This window comes from Octopus sinensis, linkage group LG7 (genome assembly GCF_006345805.1).
Source record: "Octopus sinensis linkage group LG7, ASM634580v1, whole genome shotgun sequence".
Taxonomy (NCBI): domain Eukaryota; kingdom Metazoa; phylum Mollusca; class Cephalopoda; order Octopoda; family Octopodidae; genus Octopus; species Octopus sinensis.
In genome coordinates this window covers 72,578,385-72,591,961 of record NC_043003.1, presented here as the reverse complement: position 1 = coordinate 72,591,961, position 13,577 = coordinate 72,578,385, and the positions used below count along the sequence as shown (strand labels likewise).

Here is a 13,577-nt window from a genome sequence, read left to right as displayed (position 1 = left end):
AAATCAAAGGTTTTTGAGTGACATCTGGAGCAAAGACAAGGAGCACAAGAAGGATGCAAGAACTGAAACAAACAGTAGTCTGTCCAAAACAAGCAGAACTAGTCATTTCAGTTAGGGAAGTGAAGGAAATTAGTAAAAAAAATGAGCAACTGGAAGGCGCCCGGACCAGATAGTGTTCCAGGGTATTGGATCAAAAGATTTGTTGAATGTCATGCACGAATAGCTGCGTAATTCAATATCTTGTTAAATGCTGACCAAGTAACACCAGAGTGGTTGATATTGGGTAGGACAGTGCTATGCTTGAAAAACATCGAAAAGGGCAATACAGTAGACAATTACAGGCCGATGTCCTGTTTGCCACTTATGTGGAAATTATTGACTGGAATACTCGCAGAGTCAATATATGAACATCTGGAAAAAATGGAGTCCTGCCACATGAATAGAAAGGTTGCAAGCGTAAGTGCAGAGGCACCAAGGATGAATTTCTGATAGACAAAACTGTACTTAGAGACTACAAGAGGAGGAAAAGTTACTTAGCCATGTCATGGATCGACTATTGTAAGGTGTACGATATGATCCCACACTCTTGGATAATGGAATGTATGAAACTATTTGGTATTGCTTGGAAAAAGTATGGTGTATTGGAGGACGGACCTGACAGCATACAGAAGAAGTTTAGGGACAGTAGAAATCAGGAGGGGCATCTTCCAAGGGGACTGCCTGTCCCCATTGATCTTTGTACTGTGCTTGATACCACTAACACTGATTCTGAGCCAAGCAAAAGCTGGGTATGTATTCAAAAGCCGCCAGCAAAAAGTCAACCATTTGTTATTCACGGATGACCTCAAACTTTATGGTAAAGACGAAGCCCAAGTCAGTTCCCTCATTGATACAGTGTATACTTTCAGTGCTGATATCAGAATGGAGTTTGGACTGAGAAAGTGTGGTGTGTTAGTCTTGAAGAGAGGGAAAATCAAATGGATGGATGGGCTATTGTTACCATCAGGGGAGGTTATGAAGCAGGTAGAAGAGACGAGCTATAAATACTTGAGGATTAAATTGATGGAGAAAGAAATGACAGAAAAATTTAAGGTGGAGTACTTGCACAGAATGAGTCTGATCCTTAAGTTGAAATTAAACAGTTGGAATAATATTGAAGCTATCAACACATGGGCAGTTTCACTCCTTAGATATGCAGCAGGGGTAATCGCATAGACAGTAGACGAACTAAACAGCTTAGGCAGAAAGACAAGGAAGTTGCTAACTAGATATGGGATACTCCACCCAAAAAGTGACACACAGACAGACTATATGTACCAAGGAAAAGAAAGGGAAGAAGACTTATTTGATGCGAACACAGCATTAGAGCAGAAGAAAACAACATAGCATGGTATGTAGAAAATGCCATAGAACCGCTGTTATTAGAAGTAAGAAGGTCAGGCTTGTGTAGGATGAAAGATTGCAAAGATAAAGCACTATACAAGCAATTGAAAATGAATGAAATTGAAAATAGATGGGTAAAGAAAAGAATGCATGGACAATTTCATAGGGATGTTGAAGATAAGACAGACAGAGAAAAAAGATGCCTGTGGATGACTAAAAGTGATTAAAACTGGAAACAGAGGCTCTAATCTGTGCTGCCCAAGAGCAAGCACTAAGAACAAACTACATAAAATACAGAGTAGAGAACACATTAGAAAGTGATAAGTGCAGAATCTATGGACAAAACAGTGAAACCGTATTGCATATTACCAGCCAATGTATGCCACTAGCCCAGAAGGAATATAAGAGATGCCATGACAATATAGCAAGGCTTGTCCATTGGACACTTTGCAACAAGTATGGTCTTGACAGAGAGAAAAATTGGTACGACCACGAACCCGAAGGCATCATCGAAAATGGTAATATAAAAATCCTGTGGGATTTTATGATTCAGTGCAACCATGAGATAGAAAATAGGAAGCCAGACATAGTCTTAATTGAGAAAGAAAGTAAACTATGCTGGATCATAGATGTCGCATGCCCAGCTGACAACAAGGTATGTGATAAGGAAGAAAGAAAAGGTATGACAGGTTAGCTTGGGAGGTAAAGCAGTTGTTGTTGATGAAAAAAGTAGTAGTGGTTCTAATAATTGTCAGAGACCTGGGAACAGTGAATAAAAATTTGATAAGTACATGGAACAAATAGGGGCTGCAATAAGGGTGGAGTACTTGCAGAAAACAGCAATGCTTGGAACCGCTTGAATACTCCAGTAAGTGCTCGTAAAATAAGAGGTGTTACCTTGGTTCACTGGTAGTGAACAGCTGACACTGTAGTACATCTTCAGCATTAGAAGCTGTGCAAAGGCAATGATAATAATAATAATAATAATGATAAACCTTGATGTAAAAGGTGGGCTACAGCAAATATTCTGCTCAATACCACAGATTTGCATGTCAGTTGCTTGACCTTAACCAGTTGAGCATGTTCTTTAGTGGCTGATGATATGTGCATCTCTGATCATGAACAGACGTAGTGGGAGGGGAGAATCATAGCCATGTGTTGTGAGAAATTCTTTGAGGTTTGAATAATTCACCTCTGGAAACAGGTATTTCATTTATCATCCTTAAACAGCTCTCATTCAGGTACCTTTTGAAGAAGATGGGCTACTCGACTTGAAGAAAATTCTAACTAGTCCCCACCTGCAAGGTCATGCGCTGTTTATCTCAATATGAGATCACCATGTCTCGCAAATATGGTTGTGATGCATGTGCCTGGTGTACCCTTATTAGACATTGTGGGTATATTGGCCTTTGTGTATTTGTACCCTCCAGTGTCATTTTGATGGCATGCATTACTTTCTCACTCAATAATAATAATAATAATAATAATGTGGCAGTTCATACTAATAATAGCAGTTATTTTTCATTTTTACCTATTTTTTATTGTTTATAAAGACTTGCATGTTATAGCATTTCCATGTTTACCCTATTGGACTCCCTGTCTGTTTCTCTATCATCTCTGTTTTACTTATGCTAATGTTTGCTACTCAATTCTTCATCTTCAAAGAATCAAACAGTAAAACTTGTATCTATGTATTAACACAATGTTTACCTGTTTAATAGACTTGTGAGTGTAACATATGTATGCTTCTTTGCTTGTGGTTGTCCAATGGTAACCATTTTCATCTGTAGAAATTTTGATAGCTGTACATTCTGTTCCTCAGTGTTGCATGCACTCACACACACATATATATACTGTAAACATTTTCTTTATTTTATTCAATGTAATCCCTCTCTCCCTTTCTTCTCTTCCTTCCTACATGGTAACCTTACTTCCTTCTCTTTTACTCAGATCTTGAATTACCTTCAGCCTTCCCTGATGACCTTTCTTCTAATGAAGACATCTCCCTTCAAGATGGCTCACCTCTTAAAACACTAACCTCAAATGATAACCTGGACATTGAGAAGGATCTCTGTGAACGTCTGCGACAGGATTCATCGATGTATTCCGCCGACAGTGACACTAACACCCTATCGACTGTTGATCATTTAGAAGACGATGAAGGCAGTGTTTCAGAGACTGCCATTAGCACCACAACCAGCACATCGAAAGGTGCAACTCTCTTTGCTTTCATTTCAGTTTTCTGGACGTTTCAAGTGTTTATTTTGTCTATCAATCTGTTCTTTGTTTATGCTAATTGTGACTACTGTTGCTGCTGCACACTTTTATATCTTCTCAGGCTGCACAACTATCAGTTTTTTCATTTGGTGCAGATGGAATAATCTTTCAGATTGTTAAATTTAAATTCCTTAAGAAAGTGACACTGTATGCCATAAAGTTAGATAATTCTCTAATAGAATATACTGTACAGTTTTAATTTTGTTATTAAAACCTCACCATGTCAGAGTTATACTTGTATGGCAAGTAGTTTAAGGCAGCGAGCTGGCAGAAACATTAGCACGCCAGGCGAAATGTTTAGCAATATTTCGTCTGCCACTACATTCTGAGTTCAAATTCCGCCGAGGTCAACTTTGCCTTTCATCCTTTCGGGGTTGATTAAATAAGAACCAGTTACGCACCGTGGTCGATATAATCGACTTAATCCATTTGTCTGTCCTTGTTTGTCCCCTCTGTGTGTAGCCCTTTGTGGGCAGTAAAGAAATAAGTGGTTTGATTTGAGGCTATGTGTTGAAATTGAAACCATTACATTGTGTTTGAGATTTTATAGTCAATTAAAACGTATAGCTTCATATTCATATGTGTTTTATTCTCTAGTATATAGTCTACTATTGTCAAAAATCTTTGTCATGCATCTGCAACCTGATCATTGGCAAGTGGGATTTGTTGTTGATGCAACATTTCAGTTGGTGTTTTCTCTAGCCATCTTTAGGTGATATTCTCACATTCCAAATATAAAGTGAAATAGTCTGGGAGTAAATATTTGTTTGCTTCGCGTTTATGTCTGACTGGCTTCGTAGATTAGATGATTATTAGAATCCTGTTTAAAATATAGGTCTGTGAGTTCACTAACAGCCGCAGCACATTTACATAAACATGGCAAGTATTACATCTGACAATAAATGATAAAATCATTTATGTAGTGTTCAAAACACTAGAAAAGTGGAAGTTAACAGTGTGGAGAAAATATTCCATTAGGAGCGAGCCAACTGCAAACTTCTCACCACTATGAATATATGAAAGTGAATTTAGCTTGGACTATTTGCTTTTAATGAATAAAACTGGCTGTATTACATGTTTAAACGTTTGTGAAGTGTTCCCACCATTCCTTGTTGTGATTAGATTTTCATTTTATTCTTTCAACATACTTATAGCATAAACTGAATTAACAAAGATTTAGAAACAAAAATTTGAGGCTAACTTCTTTTCAGATGAGAATTCATAGTAAACTGAAAGCTTATTTTGAAAAATAGATCTAAAAACCAAAATAGTTAGAAAAATGGGAAAGTGCAAAAGTAGATTGTGAAGTAGCTAGTGTGGATTGACATCGACAAATTGTAGAAGCAGCTTGAATTGAAGAATAAATTATTTTTCCATGATGAAGAGATGTTCAGGCACAACACTTTCATTTGAAAGTGTTCAAAAGGTAGAAAAAAGATGCTACTGAAAGGAAAAGCTAGTATACATGTATCAATATCCACATTTAATATAAGGAAAGAAGCAGACATTTGAAGATTATAGATTCATTCAGTGTCTTGATCATTTATAATCTGTTTATAACGTATCTGAAAGCTCCATCCATTTAGGTGGAGATGTTTGAGGCATAGTTTCCATTACACTAACTATCCTGTTACTTCTGTTGTACCTATACTCTCTTTTGTACTGCTCTTCTGTAGCAATTCTGTCACTTCTACCACACTTCTGTATCTATATTTTTTCATTGCTATTCTACTGTATCTATGCTATCATCTCTACTGTACCAATACTGTCAATTCTACTACTGTAACCGCACTATTCTCCCTACTCCACTACTGTAGTTACACCATCACCATAAACTATGACATACTACACAGGAAACACTGAAGATATCCTATGTCTTTCATACTGTTAGTATGAAATAAAATACTATTCATTTTTCTTATTTATATATATTTTCATATTTTCAGATAGCGTCACTTTCAGCGGACTGCGGAAACGTTCTGTATTAAACATCATTAAGCAGGATAGCAAAGCTGAGTTCCGCAATGTACCACGTTTGAATCAGGTATTTTTTCTGCAAAAAGCATTTTGAATTTTTATCCTCACCACCTCTCCTCTTTGTCTGAGAATTTAGTGGTATTTGATGTGGAAATGTTGGTGTTTCGGTTGTAAATATTACTATTTGACTTACAAATGGTGTTCTTTGTACAACCTTTCCAAAATCAGATATATTCTTACAAATTCAGTATGTATTGTTTAAATTTTGCTCAGTTTTCCAGCATTAATAAAACAATTTCCAGATGTGTCCACCATCTCAGAAGTAGCTAAGAGCAATTTTAAATTGGTTGATCCAATGAAATTTTAAATACAATCATATTAAGGGATGAAAACCTAATTAAACTGTAATAAATTCAGCAGAAATACTGGATATTATCATTGCAAAAGTTATTATATTTGCTATGGTTGGGTACATTTAGCAACATTCTCTCTGTATAATCAGAGAGGAAATGACCCAGTGCTAAAGTGGCTGACTGGAAATAAAACAGAGTTATATAGTTTGGACTTGTGATCTGTAAGCCATTATATCACACATTTTTCCAATTTTGATTTTATACCTATGAATTTTAATTAATAAAAACTTCATTAGTGAATATTTATTTAAAAACTAATTTTCTATTTTTGCCTCCAGGAACAATTCATTCAGCTGTGGAAAACTTTGTATGATATGTTTGCTAACCATCCAGAAGAGCAACAACTGTATCATTCCATTGCAAATGTCGGCACTCTTTTACTGGAAATTGGAGAAGTTGGCAAGAAGTTCTACCTAAAGACTGGTGAAGGTGAAGACTGCACCTCTGAATCTGATGAAACACTAAGTGAAAATAGTGCTCTTGTTGCCGATGACAACCGCACCAGCCTATCAACATCCACTGCAACAGTTGACTCGGTTTTACACACCTCCTCTGAGAACAACTCTGAGCTTGCTAAAGAGGAGAAACCATTAGACAATACCACCATTTCTTCTGGCAACACTACGTCTGTGGACAGTGGGACTGGTGGAGTTGATGACAAGTTAGATGATACTTCACCAAGGCCAAGGCAGATCTCAGAGACAAGTGATGCATCAAGCAAACCAGATTCTGACTGGCTGATAACATTTGAGCAGTTTTTAGCCTCCATGTTGACAGAACCCCCTGTGGTGAAGTATTTTGAACAGAACATAAATGTCAGCTCCCTAGTTCAGACATTACGAAACCGGCGCCTTGCACGCCACACCAGTGTTGCCCCTTCAAAGGGAACCAAATAAATAAACGACCTTTCTTCGCTCTTCTTTTTCTTCATCTCCCAACCTCTCTCTCTCTCTCTCTCTGTCTCTCTCTCTCTCACACACATTCTATTTGTTAGATCATGCATGCTCGATGCATCAAGTACAGTGCGTGGCATAATAAGTATGATTCAGGAGAGGGTTCATTTTGACTCCAAATAAAAAAAAAAAACATTCAATTCACTTTGAGATTAATGGAAACTTTAATTAAACCATATAAAATATGCAGTTTAAGATATGTGTATATATATATATATACACACACACACACACACACACACACACGTGCACATGCACACACACACACACACACACACACACACACGTGCACATGCACACACACACACACACACAAATATATATACACAGACATTAGCCTGCATGTATAAAGTATGAGAGTCTAAGTATGTATGTATGAATACATATACATACATATATAAATATATATGTATGTATATATATGTATTTATACATATGTGTGTATGTTTATATGTAAATGTACATACGTGTGCATGCTTGTATATATGTGTTTGTATGTACATATATGTATAAGTGTATGTATATATATATATAAGTGTATGTGTATCTATAAACTCACACATATGTTTATGTATACACACACACACACATATATATATATATTATAAGTATATGTATCGCTCCATCATGACCACAGCCACATGGCAGAAATTAAAATAAAGAAATATGCATTAAATTCATTATATGCATATATATATTTGTATACATTATATATACATAACATATATATGTATACATATATATGTGTGTATGTATGTATGTATGTATGTATATATATATATATATATATATATATATATTTGTATAAATTATGTATACATATATGTGTGTGTGTATGTGTGTATATATATATATATATATATATATGTAGGTGTATTTAGATGTATGTAATATCTGTAGATATACATATACATACGTTTATATGTGTATGTGTGCATGAGTGTATATGTGAATCTATATATGTGTATGTATGTGTGTGTACATATATATATATGTTACGTGTGTATATCTTTGTATGTACTTGTAAATGTGTGTATATGTAAATATGTACATATGTATTTACATATATATATATGCATGTATTCATACACACAAATGCATAAATAAATTTATGTACACACACATACCCTTATGTATATATATATATATATATATATATATATATATATACATATATATATGTGTGTGTGTGTGTGCGTCTAAATATGTATGTATATAAATCTATATATGTATACATATATGTAACTTTTCTACATATGTATATGTATGTATATTTGCATGTATGTATATATGTTTGTATATGTGTATTGATATATATATGGGTGTGTTTGTGTGTATGTATGTGGGTGGGTGTATATATATATATAAATGGCATGAAATATACATAAAATATTAAGCAGTTATGTCATAAGCCAGTCGTGGCAAAAATAATTACTGTAAATGAATGTAACACTACAAAAATATCAATAAATCTATATACAATCTGTACAGAAAATTTGACTGTAATAACGAGAATTAATATGTTCTGATGTATTTACATGTGTGTGTCATTGTCATCATCATCATAATATAAACACCCACTCTGTCCTTGCGTCTGATAGAGTATTCTGAGGTAAATATTGTGTGTCCAGATGCCCTTCCTGCTGCCAACCCTACCTGTTTCAAAGCAAGTAAATATTTCCTCATTGTGAGGCATGTTTCTGCAGAATATTGAAAATGAAAGAACTCTGTTTGTGTGATAGTGACACACGGATATACCTATCACAGGATGTCATGACAAAGAGACATGAGCCTACTTCAGTTTCTGCTTGCCAAATCAATCACCAGGTTTTATTTGACACATGGGTATAGTAGAAGACCTAAAGCTCCACGAGGCTCCGGCAGGGGATGGTGGTGATCCCTGCTGTACTCTTTCACCACAACTTTCTCTCACTCTTTCTTCCTGTTTCTGTTGTACCTGTATTTCAAAGGGCCGGCCTTGTCACTCTCTGTGTCATGCTGAATATCCCTGAGAACTACGTTAAGGGTACTCGTGTCTGTGGAGTGCTCAGCCACTTACACGTTAATTTCATGAGCAGGCTGTTCCGTTGGTCGGATCAACCGGAACCCTCATCGTCGTAACCGACGGAGTGCTTCCTCCCCTATAGTAGAAGACACTTACCCAAGGTGTCACACATAGGACCGAAGTTCAAACAATCTAGGTGGGAAGCAAACTTCCCTACCACATAATTTGCATGTGTGTGTGTGTGTGTGTGTGTGCATGCACAAAAAGAAAACTAAGTGGAAGCTGTTAGTTTTAAGTTGCATCTGTAACTGTTTCTTTGCAAGGGTTCAGTGAGTTTCACCAACTGGATTTCAGTAAGGTACAGCTGCAGGCTTACAGCGAAGTGCAACTGAATTTTGGGATTCATTTATTGCAGATCTAGTGAGTAATATTTTATGGAATTATTAAGCTCTTCACAGCTTGTTTAAGCTGCTCCAGGATGTACATACTTTGAATGACTTATGGGCTCTTGATGTCTTTACTGAACGACATAGATAAAGTTTATATCCATTGCAGCTCAACAAATCTGTCAGTGTTCTCAGTGATTGATTTTTACCTGTTTTGTTATTTCCACATTTAGGTGATTTACATTAACTTTTATGACAGAAAAGCCAAGAACATACAGAGCTTAGATATAAACATGCAAGTTTTCCCACATGTGCTTATATGCTTACTTAATCCAGGTTCTTACATAACTGTACATATGTATGCACTTACTGTATATACTTGACTATAAAACACCCTTACCTATAAGACACCCCCCCCCCCCAACTTACAAGGTTCAAATCGGGAATTTTATCATTGACCCGACAATAAGCCACAGCGATTGTTTTTTCATGTTGGCGAGCAAAGTTTGATTAGGAATAACAGAGAAAAAGAGAAGTATATGGAGACTTAAAAGCATCTTAATGGTTGAGAGAAACCCAAATGTAGGTGATGCAGTTCTATATTTAAGAGATCAGGAATTATGGGCATTATTTACCTTGTTTACATTTGACAGATATTTGTCTTCATCTTGTTTGTTGTTAACACAATGTTTCAGCTGATATACACTCCAACCTTTATCAGGTGTCTTGGGGAGTTTTCGAACCTGGGTTCTCATTGCTAAGGTATTATTATTATTATTGTTGTTGTTTTCTTTTGCCGAAACCACTAAGTTACAGGAACATAAACATGCTAATATCATTGTCAAGTAGTTTTGGGGGAGAAACACAAACATGATCTCTCTCTCTCACACACACAAGCACACACATACACACACACACACACAAGCATACACATACACACACACACACACAAGCACACACATACACACACACACACACATTCTTTTACTTATTTCAGTCATTTGACTCAGCCATGCTGGAGCACTGCCTTAAAGAGTTTTTGTTGAAAAAATCGCCCCCAGGACTTATTCTTTGTAAGCCTAGTACTTATTCTATTGTTCCCTTTTGCCGAACTGCTAAGTTACAGGGATATAAACACACCAGCATTTGTTGTCAAGTGATGGCCGGGTGGGTGGGGGGACAAACGCACACACATTAATATATATATATGTATATATATATGTACATATACAACGGGCTTCTTTCAGTTTCTGTCTACCAAATCCGCTCACAAGATATTGGTTGGCCTGAGGCTATAGTAGAACATACTTGCACAAGGTACCACACAGTGGGACTGAACTCGGAAATGACATGGCTGCGAAACAAGTATTTTAATGAGGTAGCCATATCTGTATGTGTGTGTATATATATATATATATATATAGAATATATATATATGGGTGTGTGTGATTGTGTATAGAAGAATATATTAATAAAAAGAATTCCAACCTTGTCTGATTTTCACGTTTTATTTACAATCTTATAATGATATATTATAAGATAATATATTATAATTGAATAAAATAAAATGAAATAGTAGAATGTTAAATATTCATTCTGATTGAACTAGTACTTTCATGCATTGAATTCTGCAATCTTCGGGTTCATGTAGTAGTGTTGACAGTCATGCTTCACAATTTTTGACTGTAGCAAGATGATTGATTCTGTGCTATAAATACAGCTGGGTAGGCTCCAGAGTGCTAGGTTTTGCAAACTGTATTCTGACCAATCAGTGTGTGGTATCACTCAATTACTTAAGCTGATTGGTTGGTTGAGCTGATTGGTTTAGGCGTCACGCTTTGTTGGACATGTCAAGAGTCCTGTATCTTGACCCTGGCCGAAGCAGCAATTGTTGGGTTATTTTTAGAAATGTTGTATATATCCTTTGTCAGAGATTTTTATATTTTTTTTATATTTCAATTGTCATCATCATCATTGTCAGCACCTTAATTATTGTTGCTAGTGGTGATGGTTATGGCAATAGAACTTTTAACCCTAAATAAGATAATTTTCCTGCTATCTCGTCTTGATCACCTTTAGTATTGTTGTTGTTAGTGGTCATGGTCGTAGCAGTGGAAGTAATACCTCTAAGTATTATTATTATTATTATTGCTTATTTAGCTTGGGTTCGAATTTATCAATAAAATTCTTTTCTCTGATTTTCCTCTCGATTTCACTTGGGCTGTGTAATTTGTAGAATGGAAATATTATATATATTTTCCGGCCACATGTTGCTAGGTGGTTACTCAAAGGTATCTGACGGACCTCTGGGTCTTTAATCTGTTGCCGGTGTACACGTGAGCGTTCTAATAGTGCGTTTCCCGTCTGACCTACATATATTCTTCACAATTTGGGCATTTGATGCAGTAAATTAAATTTCTGCTTTTGCAGTTCATATTCGCGTTTGTGAATATTTTCCCGGTTTTTGTGTTTATATATGACCGGTATGTATGAATTGGCATGTGCCACATCGGCTATCATTGCATTTAGATACCGTGAATGTTTGGTCTTTGTTGCTGAGGTCAAATTTTGCCTTTGTTAGTAATGTTTTCAAGTTTTTAGGCTGTCTTTTACTAAGCACCATAGCTCGATCCGTGATTATGTCTTTTAATTCATTACTTTGGGCAATGATTGGTAGGTTTGCTTTGGCAATGTTGAAGATATTCTGGTGACATGGGTTGTGTGTCACTATGAATGGTATGACTTGTTCTTGTTTTCCTCTTCCTTGGGTTGTCCTAAGTTGTTGTATAGGTATTTTTATAGCCCGCTGTATGCCATTTTCTATAAGTAGAGATGGGTATTTGTTTTGAGCAAAAATTCTCTTAGTTCTATTAGGCGTTTGTTCCTGATATTTGCATCTTCTACAATAGTACAAATTCTTCTGGCTAGGCAGTATGGGATGTTACGTTTTGTATGTGGTGGATGGCACGACTTAAAATTTAGGTATTGATGTGTGTCTGTGTGTTTATAGTATATATCTGTGGTGATGGTGGTGTCTTTTTTAATTACCATTATATCCAGGAATGGTAATTTGGTACTACTCATCTCCTTTGTAAATTGGAGAGATGGGTGTAGGTTGTTCAGGAGGATATTGAACTCTTCCAGAGTATTTAGAGATTCTGTCCAGATTATGAAACAGTCGTCTAGGTATCTCTTCCATGCCTTTTCAATATACTTTCTAAACCCAGTGCCATAGTTTACCTCCACCTCTTGGTAGAGTTGTTCTTCTAAGTATCCCATTACAGAGTTGGCGTAAACGGGAGCAAACCTCGTTCCCATCGCCGTGCCTCTAATTTGGATGTAATTCTTTCCATTGAAGAAGAATGTGTTATTTTCTAGAATAAGCTTGACTGTGTCTAATATAAAAGGCACTGTGAATCTGCTGGGAATCACTTCTCTATGTTTTTCTAACCAGTATTTAATCGCCTTTATTCCTAAATCGTGTGGAATATTGGTGTAGAGGCTTACCACATCAAAACTTAGTAAAACTGAATTTGTTTCTGTTGTTTTGGGAAGATGGGACAGGAAGTCGATGTCATCCCTGATGAAACTTGGTATGTAAGTACATAGTGGTTTCAAAACAATGTCAATAAAATTGCTTAGACGGTTGTGTAGGGCATGCTGGACCGCTATAATAGGTCTAAGTTTTAGGTCTTTTGGATGTAATAATTTTATGTACTCACTTTCTGTTCTTTTACTGCCTGTTGATGTTTTTTGATTTGTGTATTTTTGGTAAGCCGTAGAAGTTGCTGGGTTTTGGTTCAAAATTGGTGATGTAGTCTTTTTCATTATCCGTAAGTGAGTTGTGGTGTGTTGAAATCAGGTTGTTGATCTTTTTCATGATGTGGTGGTCTATATTTGGGTATTTCACAATAGAAGGTTGTATCCTTCAGTTGGTCTTCAAACAAATCCTTATAGTTCGGTATCCATAATAACAATTGCACCACCTTTATCTGCTTGTTTAATTATTATTGTTTGATCGTTTTGTATACGTTTACATGCAGACATCTCTGATTTGCTAATGTTTGGCCTAACATTGGTATTGCGTCTAAGGGGAAATTTAGACAGGATATCAATGTATTGGTCAAGGTAGTTATTTCTTCCTTTTGGTGGGGTGAAATTTGATTTATTCCTTACTAGGGAT

General features: G+C 36.0%; 1 protein-coding gene across 4 annotated transcripts in view; it reads left to right on the top strand.

The window, feature by feature from the left end:
* Nucleotides 1-7,189, top strand: part of LOC115213782 (TBC1 domain family member 9) — an 82,289-nt gene extending 75,100 nt beyond the window's left edge. For 2 of the 4 annotated variants that reach the window (XM_029782626.2, XM_036504836.1), the window contains 3 exons: nt 3,334-3,594; nt 5,607-5,704; nt 6,329-7,189. In XM_029782626.2, coding sequence (XP_029638486.1) covers nt 3,334-3,594; nt 5,607-5,704; nt 6,329-6,946 — 977 coding nt within the window. In that variant the 3' untranslated portion in view covers nt 6,947-7,189. The remainder of the gene's footprint in view (nt 1-3,333; nt 3,595-5,606; nt 5,705-6,328) is intronic. The other 2 variants (XM_036504837.1, XM_029782627.2) reach the window with 1 other exon arrangement.
* Nucleotides 7,190-13,577: the final 6,388 nt, after the last annotated feature.